The 14,309-nt window shown below is 43.4% G+C and overlaps 1 protein-coding gene across 1 annotated transcript in view; it reads left to right on the top strand.

The window, feature by feature from the left end:
- The window catches only part of RFTN1 (raftlin, lipid raft linker 1), a 120,767-nt gene that overhangs the window by 78,698 nt on the left and 27,760 nt on the right, over positions 1-14,309 (top strand). Inside the window, exon 6 of the mRNA XM_032237353.1 lies at positions 272-469. Coding sequence (XP_032093244.1) covers positions 272-469 — 198 coding nt within the window. The remainder of the gene's footprint in view (positions 1-271; positions 470-14,309) is intronic.

Here is a 14,309-nt window from a genome sequence, read left to right as displayed (position 1 = left end):
AACTACATTATGCAGATCATTATGTATATTAATTATTAAATCATTCTGTTTGTACTAATTACCTAAAACTTTCAATCTTACATGAGAAAATTCAAGTTGTGCTTGTTAAACTTATATTTCATATAATATAATACAGTTTTCTGACTTGATGCTCTCCAGTTGTGTAGAAATCATGCCCCAGGACTTTAGATCTTAGCAAATGCGGGAAAAGATAATGCATCATATTTTCCGGTTCTATAGTTGCTATTTCAACTCTTATATTTTTGTATAGAAACTGAGATTTTGGCACTCTTCAACCAGCCAGCAACCTTGTCGACATCCAGCCAATACTACACTGTAACTGTACCAGTAAGAACCATCAATGATGGAAAAAGCATTTTTCAAGCCAATTGGCTTGAGTACATGACAGATCATTTCCGGAAAGGGAGTACATTGGTACATGGTATCTTCAATCATGGAATGATAAATGGTAAGAAATTCTTCTATGTTACTTACCTTAATTTCCTTAAATGAGTTTCAGTTCCTGACTCTTAACTGTACCTTGCTTTCTAGCTTCAGTTTCAATTTCAGTCTTTTTAATAGACTGAAATTATTAACTTTTATTTTAAATGTGCTTATTGCCCTTTGAAATTACATGCTATTCTGAGTGTGAATTGCAGGCAAGCAAGAAGAATCTTTGAAGCAGCAGCAGCACCTTTATAAAGTGCTCATTTAAATTTCTGTAAAACGTGCTAGTTTGTGGAACAATGCTCAGATGGGAATGGATCTATTTAAAATTTAATAAAAAGCAAGCCATGTAAAAGTTTCAATTTAGAGCCTGTGAGGTGTGTCTGAGAGAAAATGGTCAGATTTAAAATCAAGAAGGCATCTAAATTCACTTTAGTGGGACAGTCAAAGTCTAATAGGTTATACATATGAAGAACTGGGCATTCCTATGTATTAATGATAAATTACTATGCAGGGTAGGAAGATAACTATAGCCATTACATGTACAAATACAGTCAATTTGAATAAATATGTACAGATCATTCATAGTCCAAATTTATCTTTCTCTTGTGCTGACCATATTCAGAGGAGTGATTTTCATTCCTATCCATCAGTGAGTGTAGTTAAAAGAAAACAGAAATGTTAATCAGTAAACCTATTTATTTTCCAAAGGAGAGATGGCCACAAATTGAATGGAGGGCAATTTCATCCAGTAACCAATGGGAATGTACACATTTACTTCAGATTAAAGAACAACAGAAAAACTACTGGTGCAAATAAAAAAAAAATCATTTTGGAAGTATTGCAGAAAAACATGCTTACCCGCTGCTTCTGGGCTGAATTAGGATGAGCTAAGGGTGGTATTGTACCATTCAGGCCCTTCAGGTGACTGACTGACTGACTAAATAATAAACAAACAAATATTGAAACTTTTTCTTCCATTCAGTCATTATAATTCTTGGAGACTGCATGGGCAGTACCTGCAGTTTTCATGCAGTGTTCAGTTTTCACTTTTTCAGAAGTAGTTTGTCATTGCCTCTTTCCTAGAATTAAGAGAAAGTAATTGGCCCTAGGCCACACAGCCTTCTTTATGCCCAAGAAACTAGGGTGTGTGTGTGTGTGTATGTGTGTGTGTGTGTGCGCGCGCGCGCGCATACAATGCAATATAATACAATACATACATATTCCACTTTTTAATAGCAATAATATAGCAATAACAGTAGACTTATATACCGCTTCATAGGGCTTTCAGCCCTCTCTAAGCGGTTTACAGAGTCAGCATATTGCCCCCAACAACAATCCGGGTCCTCATTTTACCCACCTCGGAAGGATGGAAGGCTGAGTCAACCCTGAGCCGGTGAGATTTGAACCGCTGAACTGCTGATCTAGCAGTCAGCCTGCAGTGCTGCATTTAACCACCGCGCCACCTTGGCTCTTTAAAAACTCATTCTGGTAGTCTTCGATTTTCGATCACAACTGAGACCAAAATTTCTGTTGCTAAGCAAAACAGTTGTTAGGTTAATTTTGGCTCCTTTTATGACTTTTCTTGCCATAGTTGTTAAGTGAATCATGGCAGTTGTTAAGTTAATTGTTAAATAAATATGGCTTCCCCATTGACTTTGCTAGTCCCTGCTTTCCAGTTCCTCCACAAAATCTGTGAGGTGGGGATTGGACTGAGGGAGAACAACAGGCATATTTCTCCTCCTTAATACTAGTCTAGAATTTACAGTCTCCTGGTTTCTAAGCCAGCATTTTCAGCACTACACTGACTGGCTCTATGGATATGATGTTGTGCCATGCCATGCGATATAAATATCCAAAATTATTAGTAACTCAGAATATCCACATATTTTGCAACTTGTTGCATGACAACTCTTGATGAATATTATTAAACCAACTCTTACTACCAAAAAACTGATACATAATCAATTTAAAAGTAACTTTGGGATTTAATTTCCCATTAGCTTTGAGCGAACAATTTTCTGAAAATCTATTTTTTTAAAGGTACAAATATATCATATGTAAATAAAAGTGTATTTTTAGGAGCATAGTTTAGAATAAAATGCCCCTTTGGTATAGCAAGGGACTTTTTTCAGAATATGTGATAAATTCTTTTCTAAAGAAAAAAGCTTCTTCCTTCATAACAGCTGTTTTTGAGCCCACGTGAGGACTACAAACCACAAAGTTTTAATTCTACAATTGCTCATTCGCCTCACTATTATTATGTACTCTGGTAAAGGATAACACTGTTTTTGTCCTTTTTTCATTCTGAGTGTACAAATCTTGGTTTATATAATATTGAAGATTGCATTTAATTAGCTTCATAGTTACTTCTCCCTACAAATTAATTTTGTCTGCTCTTGTTATCTCAAGCATTCATATTATTTTTTTATCATTCATAAATAATTATGCAAGCAATTTTGGGGTACAGCTGTAAAATTGCCAAAAGTTTTTTCAAGGGACTGTTTTAGATATAAAATGGGATGGATGGGAGGGAAGAAGTCCTTGGTGAGATGTCAGCAGTCCATTCATAAAAAGTTACTTCGTTTTAGATCTTCACCCAGTATTGGTGAGGAATTAAGGCAATTAGGGCTGATTGAGAAACTACAAGATAATAACCCTTTTATTCTTGCTATATCATAGAGCTTGTTGATGCTATTAGGAGAAGTGAACAGTTCGTTTGAAAATTTGGCTGGAGATCTAAAGATACTTAATATTATTGCCATTCTGCTCTTAAAAATAAAATTGTTTATTTAAGAATTATCTTCCTGTACTTCCCTTAAAGAGTTCAAGGCAACATACCTAAAGATTTTAGGCAGATTCCTTTTGAATTAGTGATTAAATGCAGATGCATTTAGTTTTAGCAGGCCTCTGGTTTTTATAAATTATTATTATTTAGTTATTTTGCCTAGTGCTACTGTTAATGAAGATGAGACTAGGATTGCCATCCTAATTGTAAGGGAGACGCTACCACAGAAAACAACAGAAAGAAAATTCCTTTTTGTTATCTCAAAATAGATATATTTTAGCATCTAATTTCAGGATCTAGCACAGTATGTAGCATGGCACTAAGATAGGCTGGAATTCCTTGGTGGTTCTTACCCTGACTTCTAACTTGAAAAAAAAATATCCCTAAAAACATTGGAAATAAGGCTAGCTGCAAAGTTTTATTAGCTTTCTTAGAAAATAACAATACCCTGTGTGTTATCTGAAATAATACTAATAATAGTAATAATAATAATCAGCATGCATCATGTGGAGGGATAAGGTTAGAAGAGTTGACATGTAATATTGTGATACTTTGGTGCTTTATGTCCCATGACAGGTTTTTTTTTGTTTTTTTTTTTTTGAGAATCAAACCCATGCACAACTGTGAGAGTATCTACAATTTATCCTTAAATTCCAAATGTGCTCACTAGCTCAAATAACTTGGGAATTTCTGATCGTGCTCACTGTATTTTATGCATAAAGCATTATTCTTTGAGTATAAATAACTACTGTGTATATATTCCTTATTTTCACATTTAAAAGCCAATCTGTATTTATCTGAAACAGTTATTTCCTATTCCCGTTAGTTCATTTTTGTTCAGTTTTAGAATAAAAAAACTTTTGAATGTAAGTCTGACCCTAACATTGATAGGTAAATTAAACTGAGAAATAATGCCTAATGCAAAACTTTACAGTAAGCTGCAATAACTAAAATGGATTTGAGATGAGTCTCAATTCCACTGATTCTAAATCAGCATTTCATGCTGGCTCTCAATACACTCTTCATTATCTATAAATTATGTATACTTTTATTATCAGCATTATTGAAATGTCACTATTTGTATGATAGTTGTGATGTTACCTGCAGAAGAAAAACAGTACACATTCAGAAATGGAGGCAAATCAAAATATAGAGGGGTGAGCTTTTCATTAAAATCAATCAGTACCAGTTTGAAAATAGTTCGGTACTGGATAAAAATTTGAGCTATCATTGTGGGAATCATATATTTGTGGATTCAAATTTTTCAGGAATAGAAAGCGTTTCTAGCATTTTTATCAATTTCCTCAAATATCTTCAGTTGACTACATCCCATATGAAAACAAGGGCCAACTGATCCGCTAAGATGTGCCAATTTTTAAAAAACTATCAAGGGTGGAATTCAATGAAACATGTTAACACAGTACAAATACCTTATAGCTATATAATATTATTTACAGTATACAATCTGTCTTGCCTCCTGGAGCTCTGAGTGCATCCATGGGAGCCTTTTCTTATTTAAATCACCAGAGCAATACCCTTCTTGAGTCAACTTGGATGGAAAAAGGAATAACAGACCAAGGATACCAGTAAGCTCCATGGTTAAGTGGGGATTGAATAAATGTCTCCCTGGTGTCAATGGACCACCTTCAAAAGTAGCTTATTCTGTGAATCAAATGAAAGCAGTTTCTAGAATGTTTCCTGTTGTATTATAGCCGTAAATGCCATCACCAATTAAAATGTTCAGTGAACCTTGTTGAAATTATAGTGAGGGAGAGATTTAAAAAAAAATGCTTTAGAAAAGGAATTTTAAGGGCTCTTAAGTGAATGCTTTCCTTGGGGTTTGGGTGGGGCTTTTGTTTTAGAGTTTAGAGTTTTATTAGTATTTGTAGGCCGCCCTTTTCCCTGAGGGGACTCAGGGCGGCTCACATAAAACCGGGAAGGGGGAATACAGACATCAAGATAGAAACATATAATAAAATAATAGGCAACATACATTCATCATTCGGGAGGGGTAACTATCCTTATCCCCAGGCCTGACGGGCGAGCCAGTTCTTCAAGGCTATGCGGAAGGCTTGTACGGTGGAGAGGGTACGAATCTCCACGGGGAGCTCGTTCCAAAGGGTCGGGGCTACTGCTGAGAAGGCCCTCCTCCTTGTAGTTGCCAGCCGACACTGGCTGGCCGATGGGATACGGAGGAGGCCTAGTCTATGGGATCTTATTGGTCGCAGGGATGTAATTGGCAGAAGGCGGTCTCTCAAGTATCCAGATCCACTGCCATGTAGGGCTTTATGGGTGATTAATAGCACCTTGAAGCGCATCCGGAGATCGACAGGCAGCCAGCGCAGCTCGCGGAGGATAGGTGTTATGCGGGTGAATCGAGGTGCACCCGCAATCACTCGCGCGGCTGCGTTCTGCACTAGCTGAAGTCGCCGGATGCTCTTCAAGGGCAGCCCCATGTAGAGCACATTGCAGTATTCCAGCCTAGAGATCACAAGGGCCCGAGTGACTGTTGTGAGAGCCTCCCGATTCAGGTAGGGTCGCAACTGGCGCACCAGGCGAACCTGGGCAAATGCCCCCCTGGTCACAGCCGTTAGGTGGTGGTCAAATGACAGCTGTGGATCCAGGAGGACTCCCAAGTTGTGAACCCTCTCTGAGGGGTGTAAAATTTGACCCCCCAGCCTGAGTGGTGGAATATTAGTCAAATCTTTGGGAGGAAAACACAACAGCCACTCGGTCTTTTCTGGGTTGAGCACAAGCTTGTTAACCCTCATCCAGTCCATAACGGCCTCAAGGCCCCGGCTCATCACGTCTACCGCTTCATTGAGTTGGCACGGGGCAGACAGATACAGTTGAGTATCGTCCGCATATTGATGGTATCTAATCCCGTGCCTGCGGATGATCTCTCCCAGCGGTTTCATGTAGATGTTGAATAGTAGGGGGGATAAGACTGAACCCTGAGGCACCCCATAATTTAGGGGCCTAGGGGACGATCTCTGCCCCCCCACTAACACCGACTGCGACCTGTCCGAGAGGTAGGAGGAGAACCACCGTAGCACGGTGCCTCCCACTCCCACCTCCCGCAGTCGTCGCAGAAGGATACCATGGTCGATGGTATCGAAAGCCGCTGAGAGGTCAAGGAGGACCAGGATGGAGGAATGTCCTTCATCTCTGGCTCTCCAGAGATCATCAATCAATGCGACCAAAGCGGTTTCTGTGCTGTAACCGGGTCTGAAGCCTGACTGGAAGGGGTCTAGGTAGTTTGCTTCCTCCAAGGACCGTTGGAGCTGGAAGGCCACCACCTTCTCAACAACCTTCCCCAAGAAGGGAAGGTTGGAGACTGGGCGATAGCTATTAAGAACAGCTGGATCCAAGGATGGTTTCTTCAGGAGGGGTCTCACCACCGCCGCTTTCAGTGCGGCGGGGAAGTTCCCCTCCCGAAGGGAGGCGGTTACAACCGCCTGGATCCAGCCTCGTGTCACCTCACTGCAGTTCGTAACCAGCCATGAGGGACACGGATCCAGAACACAGGTGGAGGTACTTACAGCTCTCATGGCCTTGTCCACATCCCCGGGGGTAACGTCCTGAAACTCAACCCAGAGCTGTTCTACTTGGTCCCCCTGTGCCTCGGCTGGAACTGCGGGGGTGGAGTCCAAGTCCGACCGAAACCGAGCAATTTTGTCCGCTAAGAATTGGGCATACTCTTCAGCTCTGCCCTGCAAGGGTTCCCCCGCCTCCCTTTTGTTCAATAGGGAGCGGGTTATCCTAAACAGGGCGGCTGGACGGGACTCAGCGGATGCAACCAGGGTGGCTATGTGGGATCTTTTTGCTGCCCTAAGTGCCCTGGTGTATTCCCTGGTGCAGGTGTTTACCATTGCTCGGTTCGATTCGGACTTATCGGACCTCCAACGGTGCTCTAGGCATCTCCTCCGGCGCTTCATCTCCCGGAGTTCCTCGGTAAACCAAGGGGGTCTCCGGGATCCGCTGCCTCGGAGGAGCCGCAGTGGCGCAATCCGGTCGAGGGCCTCCGACGCTGCCGAGTGCCACGCAGCAGCCAGAGTCTCCACCGGACTGTGGGCGAGAGTGTCAGGAATAACCCCAAGCTCTGTCTGGAACCTTGACGGCTCCATAAGGCGCCTGGGGCGGAACCACCTGGTCGGTTCCTCCTCCCTACAGTGGGGGTTTGGCCTCCGGAAGTCGAGCCTCAGTAGGCAGTGGTCTGACCACGACAGGGGTATGATGTCGCTCCCCCTCAGACCAAGATCACAAATCCACTGCTCCGAGAGAAATACAAGGTCAAGCATGTGTCCCGCTGAATGGGTTGGGCCTCGAATTACTTGGGTCAAGCCCATGGCTGTCATGGAAGCCATGAACTCCTGCGCCCCATCAGAGTTTTCACCGAGCGACGGCAAATTAAAGTCCCCCAGGACCATCAACCTAGGGAACTCAATTGCCAGCTCGGCTACCGACTCGAGGAGCGAGGGGAGGGCTGCTGCAACGCTGTTGGGAGGCAGGTACGTTAGCAGCAGACCCACTTGACCCTTGAGGTCCAACTTTAACAGCAAAGACTCACAGCCGACAATCTCCGGAGCAGGGACCCTACGAGGAACCAACGACTCCCGGATGACAGCGGCCACACCCCCACCCCTTCCCTGGGCTCTCGGCTGGTGCAGCACCTGAAATCCTTCTGGGCACAGCTCTACAAGGGGGACTCCTCCCTCTGGGCCCAGCCAGGTTTCAGTAATACATGCCAGGTCTGCCCTCTCGTCTAAAATTAAGTCCCGGACGAGAGGAGCTTTATGAACAACAGACCTGGCATTTAGCGACAACAGCCTGAGACCAGGGTCCTGACTACTTACGCCATCTGGTCTTGGAGTGGGACTCCTAGGGCCGGAAGGAGGGATCTCTGTAATGTAGCGAACCCTCCTTCCCCGGTAATGGCCTGCCCTAAAGTCCCCGCCGTATCTGCCCCTCCCTGTTACGACCGCAATACCCCGACCCTCTCCCGTGTCTCTTGTGTGTGTGTGTATGTGTGTGTGTATGTGTGTGTGCGCGCACAAAATGGATATTGTTAACTAACTTGTCTGGAGACAGATGGTCTTATTTATTTATTTATTTGCACATACAGACACAAATGCATAATACAGTTTCAAAAGTATGAATCATTAGAAATGATGTACTCCAAATAAGGTTGTTTTTTAATTGGATTTCAGGATCATTATCAATTATTGCTTAACATCTTAAATGGTGCATATGAAAAGCATTATCTTATTGTTTAAACACATAGAATAGTGCATTTACAAGACTCTGGAGAGTTTTCCAAAGAATACAAATTTAAGTTCCTTCAGAAAGAGTATTGCATGTTGGCTTAACAGTTCACAAGCAAAATAAATTTAAATTTGTATGATGAGTCTAAGGATTGGAATTCACTGGTACAAATCGGCCTGCTTCTAGGCAAGTCTTCTAATTGTAGTTCTATAAACTATGATAAGATAATATTGCAGAGATTAAGATTATTTTCTGAGGAAAGTTAAATTTAATTTTCAGTCCAAGGAAAATCATGTTATTGAATAAAAGCATTCTTTGCTTTCAGAATTGCATTCAGATTGAAAAATCAGCAATAACATTGTAATAATAAGATGCCAATTCCATTCTATAGGATATTTAGCAAGTTTGCTATTAAGTAAAGCCATCATCAAATGAAAGAAGTAATAAGTATGATTATTGAACTCAAGTAATTCATATTTACACTTACTGAGAAATGGAAAATTTGACTTATTGTAAAATTCTTACATACACAAACACACACAATGTTCTACATATAACTCAAATGCACAAACAGACACTGTTATGCATAACAACTATTTATGTTCTTGTTGCTTATCAGGTTGTGGCAGAAAAGTCACTAAGCTATGATATCACAAATCATAATCAGAAACTCCCCTGATAAAAAGCAGCCATAGCAGTGGTTGTACATCTATAAAAGGCAGATTTGCAGGACAACCACCTATATTATACATGGGCCAGTGAGTTTTATAGTAATAACCATAATGCAAAGGTTAAGCTTTGTATGAAGCATTTAATAGTTCAAAGGAAACAGAGAACACAAGGACACATTGCTCCCCAGTAGTATGATTGTCATCATAGGAGAAGAGTTTTTTTTCCATAGCTGCCTTGTAAATCATGTGCAGGAACATTAAACTGACATTTTGCCCAGCAGAACAGCATCAAATATTTATATACCCAAGTGAAAATAATCTTTTGAGCTCAGTGAGGGAGCATCCCCCCATTAATAAAAAATTCAGTGATAATGGAACCTTCTCTTTTAAAGGGAGGGAGTAACCTTTTACATGAGCTGATTGAAGGTAACAAAAAATAATTATTATGGCAGAGCTTGAGCTGAAGAGACAGCATTTAGTTTAATGGCTATGTGATACGGTGATTAGAACAAATGAGACATTGCTTGGCTATCTAATATTATGGCTTAACTAAGTAAATAGAATATATTGAGATATATAGGTTTAATCACATAAAAATGGGGCAAGTAAAACAAGTTAACTACTTAGGGAGTTAATGAAAACAAGAAGGTTTAAATAAATGGTCTTAAAATAATACATCAGAAATTCAATTCTTGATGACTTTTCATAATTGCATTGCCAACACGTTGTACAATTTTCTACTAAAAAATAGTGGAAATGTTTGTTTGGCAAACAGAATTGCCATTGTAGAGCTCTAAGTATATGGAGGGAGGGTAGTTAATACTGCTTCAATAGGGGCACAAATGTATATGATATTTTAAAAACAAGGTCCTTTAATTTATTTTTCTCTAATGTGATTTCAGTTGGAATGATGGCCTCCATGTATTTCTACAAGTTTTTATCAGAAAAAAAAGTAGCCCATAAATTGTGATTTTATATCTTATAAAGATATTAAAAGACCTTATAAAAGCATTAGTAAGTTGATTCAAGATCAGATAGCATAGATAGAAAGAAGAGTTTAGTGGGCTGATATAGTGTTTTCTTTGCTTGTTTTTACCAAATACTGATGTTCATCATTAGCCTTTCTACTATGCTTTCTTCCTGCCATGCTTTCTTCTTCAGGGCAACCTTTAAGTTCAAAGGACGAGTCTATGAATATTCATTTGCTCTTGATATGGATTACTCACAATGAGACTGGGTCTTTCCTTGTACCACATTTCCAGCTATTATTTAATGGTTTTCAGAGGCTACAAATACATTGTGTAATAGAACGACACATGCCAAACTTATTTGTTGATTGCTTTAATAATTTTATCTTTTGACTGAAGTAAAAGAAACATCTTAGTTATTTGCTGGCTTGCACTTGACACATCTCAGTAGGTATCTTCTTCAGTCATATAAATTGACCCTGGGCAATCAGGATAGAAAATATACAGCCATGTTCTCTCACTGGTACATATTCAATGATGAATTTATATGGTTGTACTATCAGTGACAATCAAGTCAATATTGTCTTAGTTTGATGCATGAAGTATAATAACTCAAAGCTGATGATGATTAGTGAAAAGTTTAAATGACCTCCCTATTAAATAATAATGTAGATATATAAGATAGCTAGATACTCCTGTTCTATAAGTAGCTTGTTTCTCAAGATAATAGTTTCCTTTTGTTCCTCAAGCCAATCCATTCTTTCACCCAAGTAAATATTGAAGCCTGGTAATACAATTCCCAATCTGGTAGTCCAAAGATTCTATTTTTAGAATCTTGTAACATTTTCAAACATATCCTTACTTTTTTCTGTTGGCAAATATATTTTAATATTATTTTATTTAATTCTTCAAAATATTTCCTAGTTTGATTGGAATTGTTTGAAATAAATATAGTAATCTTAGCAAGATATTAATTTTTATAGTGGCTAATCTTCCCATTAATGATAATTGTAGATTTTTCCACTTCTCCAAATCTGATTTAATTTGTTGCGCCAATTTATAATAATCATCTTCTTTAATTGTTACACACCTTGCCATTAATTGAATTCCTAAATATTTAACTTTCTTGACTATCCGTATATCTATTTTCCTCGTTTGTTCTTGTTTCCGAAGAGAAAGTGTGGGAGGAGTAACCATTGGGTATTAACCTAATCTTGATTGCCTATTGGAGATTGAGGAAATCTTTGGAAGCCACACCTCCTGCTGGTCCGGTGGCTCGCCACTTTAACCTCAATCTCGGCCTAATTGGAGCGATTTTCCTGCTCTCCTTTCCATCCGAGATTCAGGAGTTTTTTTTTTACTCTCAAGAAAAGCCTCAGCAAGGGATTTCAATTTAAATTGACCTCACCTGCCTTCTGCTGTGCTCCAGCTGCTCATCAAGCCTCGGCTTGCCAGAGCGCGCGATTAGAAGCCTGCAAGGAAGGGCCAGGATCACAGAAAAACTTACAGACAAAGATTGGAGAAGCCCAGGGAAGCCGGAGAACCCAGAACCCTTCCAGGATTGCAAAGAGGCTTCCACCGGAGGAAGGAAGGAGACTCCAGACGGCACCAGCTGCCTCCATTTTGGATTGTCGCCATTTTAGGAGCACGTGGGAGTGTGTAAACAGTGTTCCGACACTGAAAGCACTCACAAGGCCGTAGGAAGCCGGAAGAGGCTTCCTTTCTGCTCTGCCCCGCCGGTGATCCGGGGGGAAATTCAGGGCCTTGCCTGCCGGCAGCAGCAGAGCCTGCAAGCAATCAGAGAGAGGCGGAGCCTATCCCTAGGAAGGGAATTTATTTCAGCCGGCTGCAGAAGGAGCACGTGGGTGAGCAACAAACCGTGAGTAATGGCAGAGGCGACTAGGAGCAAAAACTCTAGGCCCAGAGCCCCGGGGGGTGCGGATCCAGAGGAAGGGTCCTCTAGAGCGATTTCCCCTGCTCCCAGAGGCAGATCCCCATCTAGGAGGGACAAAGCCAGGGCACCCAGGAATCCATCCCCCAGGAGGGAAACCAGAGCAACCAAGGCCTCGGCCAGGGACTACAGGGCAACCATCAGCCCTCCCCCCCCCAGATCTCGCTCCCCACGCAGGGCCTCTGCCCGGGCTGTACGCAGATCTCCATCCCCAGCCTCTCCAGGGGGATCTCTGAGAAGGCACAGCTCTCTTTCTCCTCCTCTCTCCCCTGCTCCCCTACTGGATTCGAGAGCGGATCCCTTTGGCCGCAGAGCAGCCAGCCCAGCCCGGCCTCGCCTAGCACCTCTATCCCCTGAACCCAGGGAATATTCTCAACCACCAGAGCTTCAGCCTCAGCTGCCTGATCTAACCAGCAGCTTTCAGGACATGTTTGCCAGAGCTTTGGCCCAGGTTATGGCTTCTAGCTTAACTCAGCAGCCACAGGCTCCCAGGAGCAGGGCCCCCCAGGATCCCCCCAGAGGGCTGAACGATCGCCCTAGCACCTCGGCTGCAAGGGAAGCCAGGTCTCCCTCCCCATCCACGGCTAGTGAGGCATCCGACCTCGAGGAAGGGGAACTAAAGGATGTGGGGTTTTCGGAGGATGAGGTCCCCCAGGGGGAGGAGGATTCCACCGTAGCGGGACTTTTCCCCCCCTCCTTGTTCAGCTCCCTTTTACGCAAGGCAGTAGCCACAGCTGATCTGGATCCACCCTTGGATCCCCAACCCGCAGCTGAGTCCTCGGGCAAGGGCAAAAGCAAGAAGAAGAAAGGGCCCTTCCATAGGCCCCCCGTAGCTAAGGAAGAAATCCCCACCCCAGATATGTTTATGGAGGTGCTCAAATCTCAGTGGGTAAAGCCAGGGTCTTTTCCAACCCCAGGGGGGAATGAAAGAAGGTTTTATAATCTTAACCAAGCCTTTGCCCAAGCCTTGCAGGTTCCGGAAGTGGATAACCCGGTGGCAACCTTGGCATCTTCCTCAACGGTCGTAGCAGGAGACACCGCTAATTGCCTCAAGCCTGAGGATAAGAGAGCAGACATTGTTCTGCGCAAGACGTTCCAGGCCATCACCTGGGCTATCAGAGCAGCCGCCTCTGCCTCCTTTTTTAATAGGTCCACGGTCCTGTGGCTGGAGCAACTGAGGGATAGGACCCCAGCCTCTGAAGTGCGACTCCTGCAGGACATCTCCAAGATGCTTGCGGCAACGCAGTTCTCAGCGGACGCCACCTTGGACGCGGTAAAGTATGCGTCGCGTGCTATGTCTTCTTCAGTTGCTTCTAGGCGACTACTCTGGCTACGTCACTGGCAGGCGGAATCCCGAATGAAGTGGCACCTAACCGGCGCGGATTACACCGGGGACAAGTTATTCGGGACGGCGTTGGAGCCTCTCCTTGTGGAGGATAAAAACAAGCGGAAGATCCTCCCGTCAACGAACAAGCGGTCGGATTTCCGCCATGCACCGTACCCTAGGAGGACCTCCTACAGACCACCTAAAGGAGACAGCCAAGGCCAGAGGTACCAAAACCCCAGATTTCAGAGGCAGGGGGATAGACAATTTCAGAACAGATTCAGGGGCCAACACCAGGGGAAGCGGCCCTTTCGTGGAGGAGGCGGTCGTCCCTTCCGCAGATTCAAGTGATCCGCCCCCGGATCACCCCATCGGCGGTCGCCTCTCCATGTTTGCGGATGCCCGGGAGCGTATCACATCGGATGAGTGGGTTCTCCAGACGGTAAGGCTCGGGCTTCGCCTGGAGTTCCGCTCCCTTCCTCCCAGTAGGTTCCGCATCTTCTCCTCCTCCTCAGACCCAAACAGGAGGGCCCGTAAGGCCAAGGCCATTAAACATCTCCTCGACATCAGGGCCATCGAGAGGGTCCCAGAGGGGGGGAAAGGGTCAGGATTTTATTCAAACCTCTTCCTAGTGCCCAAAAGCTCGGGGGGTTGGAGAGCCATCCTGGACCTTAAGTTACTCAACTCCAGGGTGGTATACCGTAAATTCAAAATGGCTTCTCTAAGATCCATCCTGGAGGGCATCCGGCCGGGCGACTTCCTTGCCTCCATCGACCTTACAGAGGCATACCTGCATATCAGGATCGCCCCGGAACACCGTAAGTTTCTGAGGTTCTCCCATGAGGGGGACCATTTCCAATACAGAGCCCTGCCCTTTGGGTTGGCCTCAGCCCCC

This window comes from Thamnophis elegans, chromosome Z, assembly GCF_009769535.1.
Source record: "Thamnophis elegans isolate rThaEle1 chromosome Z, rThaEle1.pri, whole genome shotgun sequence".
Lineage (NCBI taxonomy): Eukaryota > Metazoa > Chordata > Lepidosauria > Squamata > Colubridae > Thamnophis > Thamnophis elegans.
Note: the sequence above shows the minus strand (reverse complement) of the source record. Positions and strands in the feature narration are given on the sequence as shown.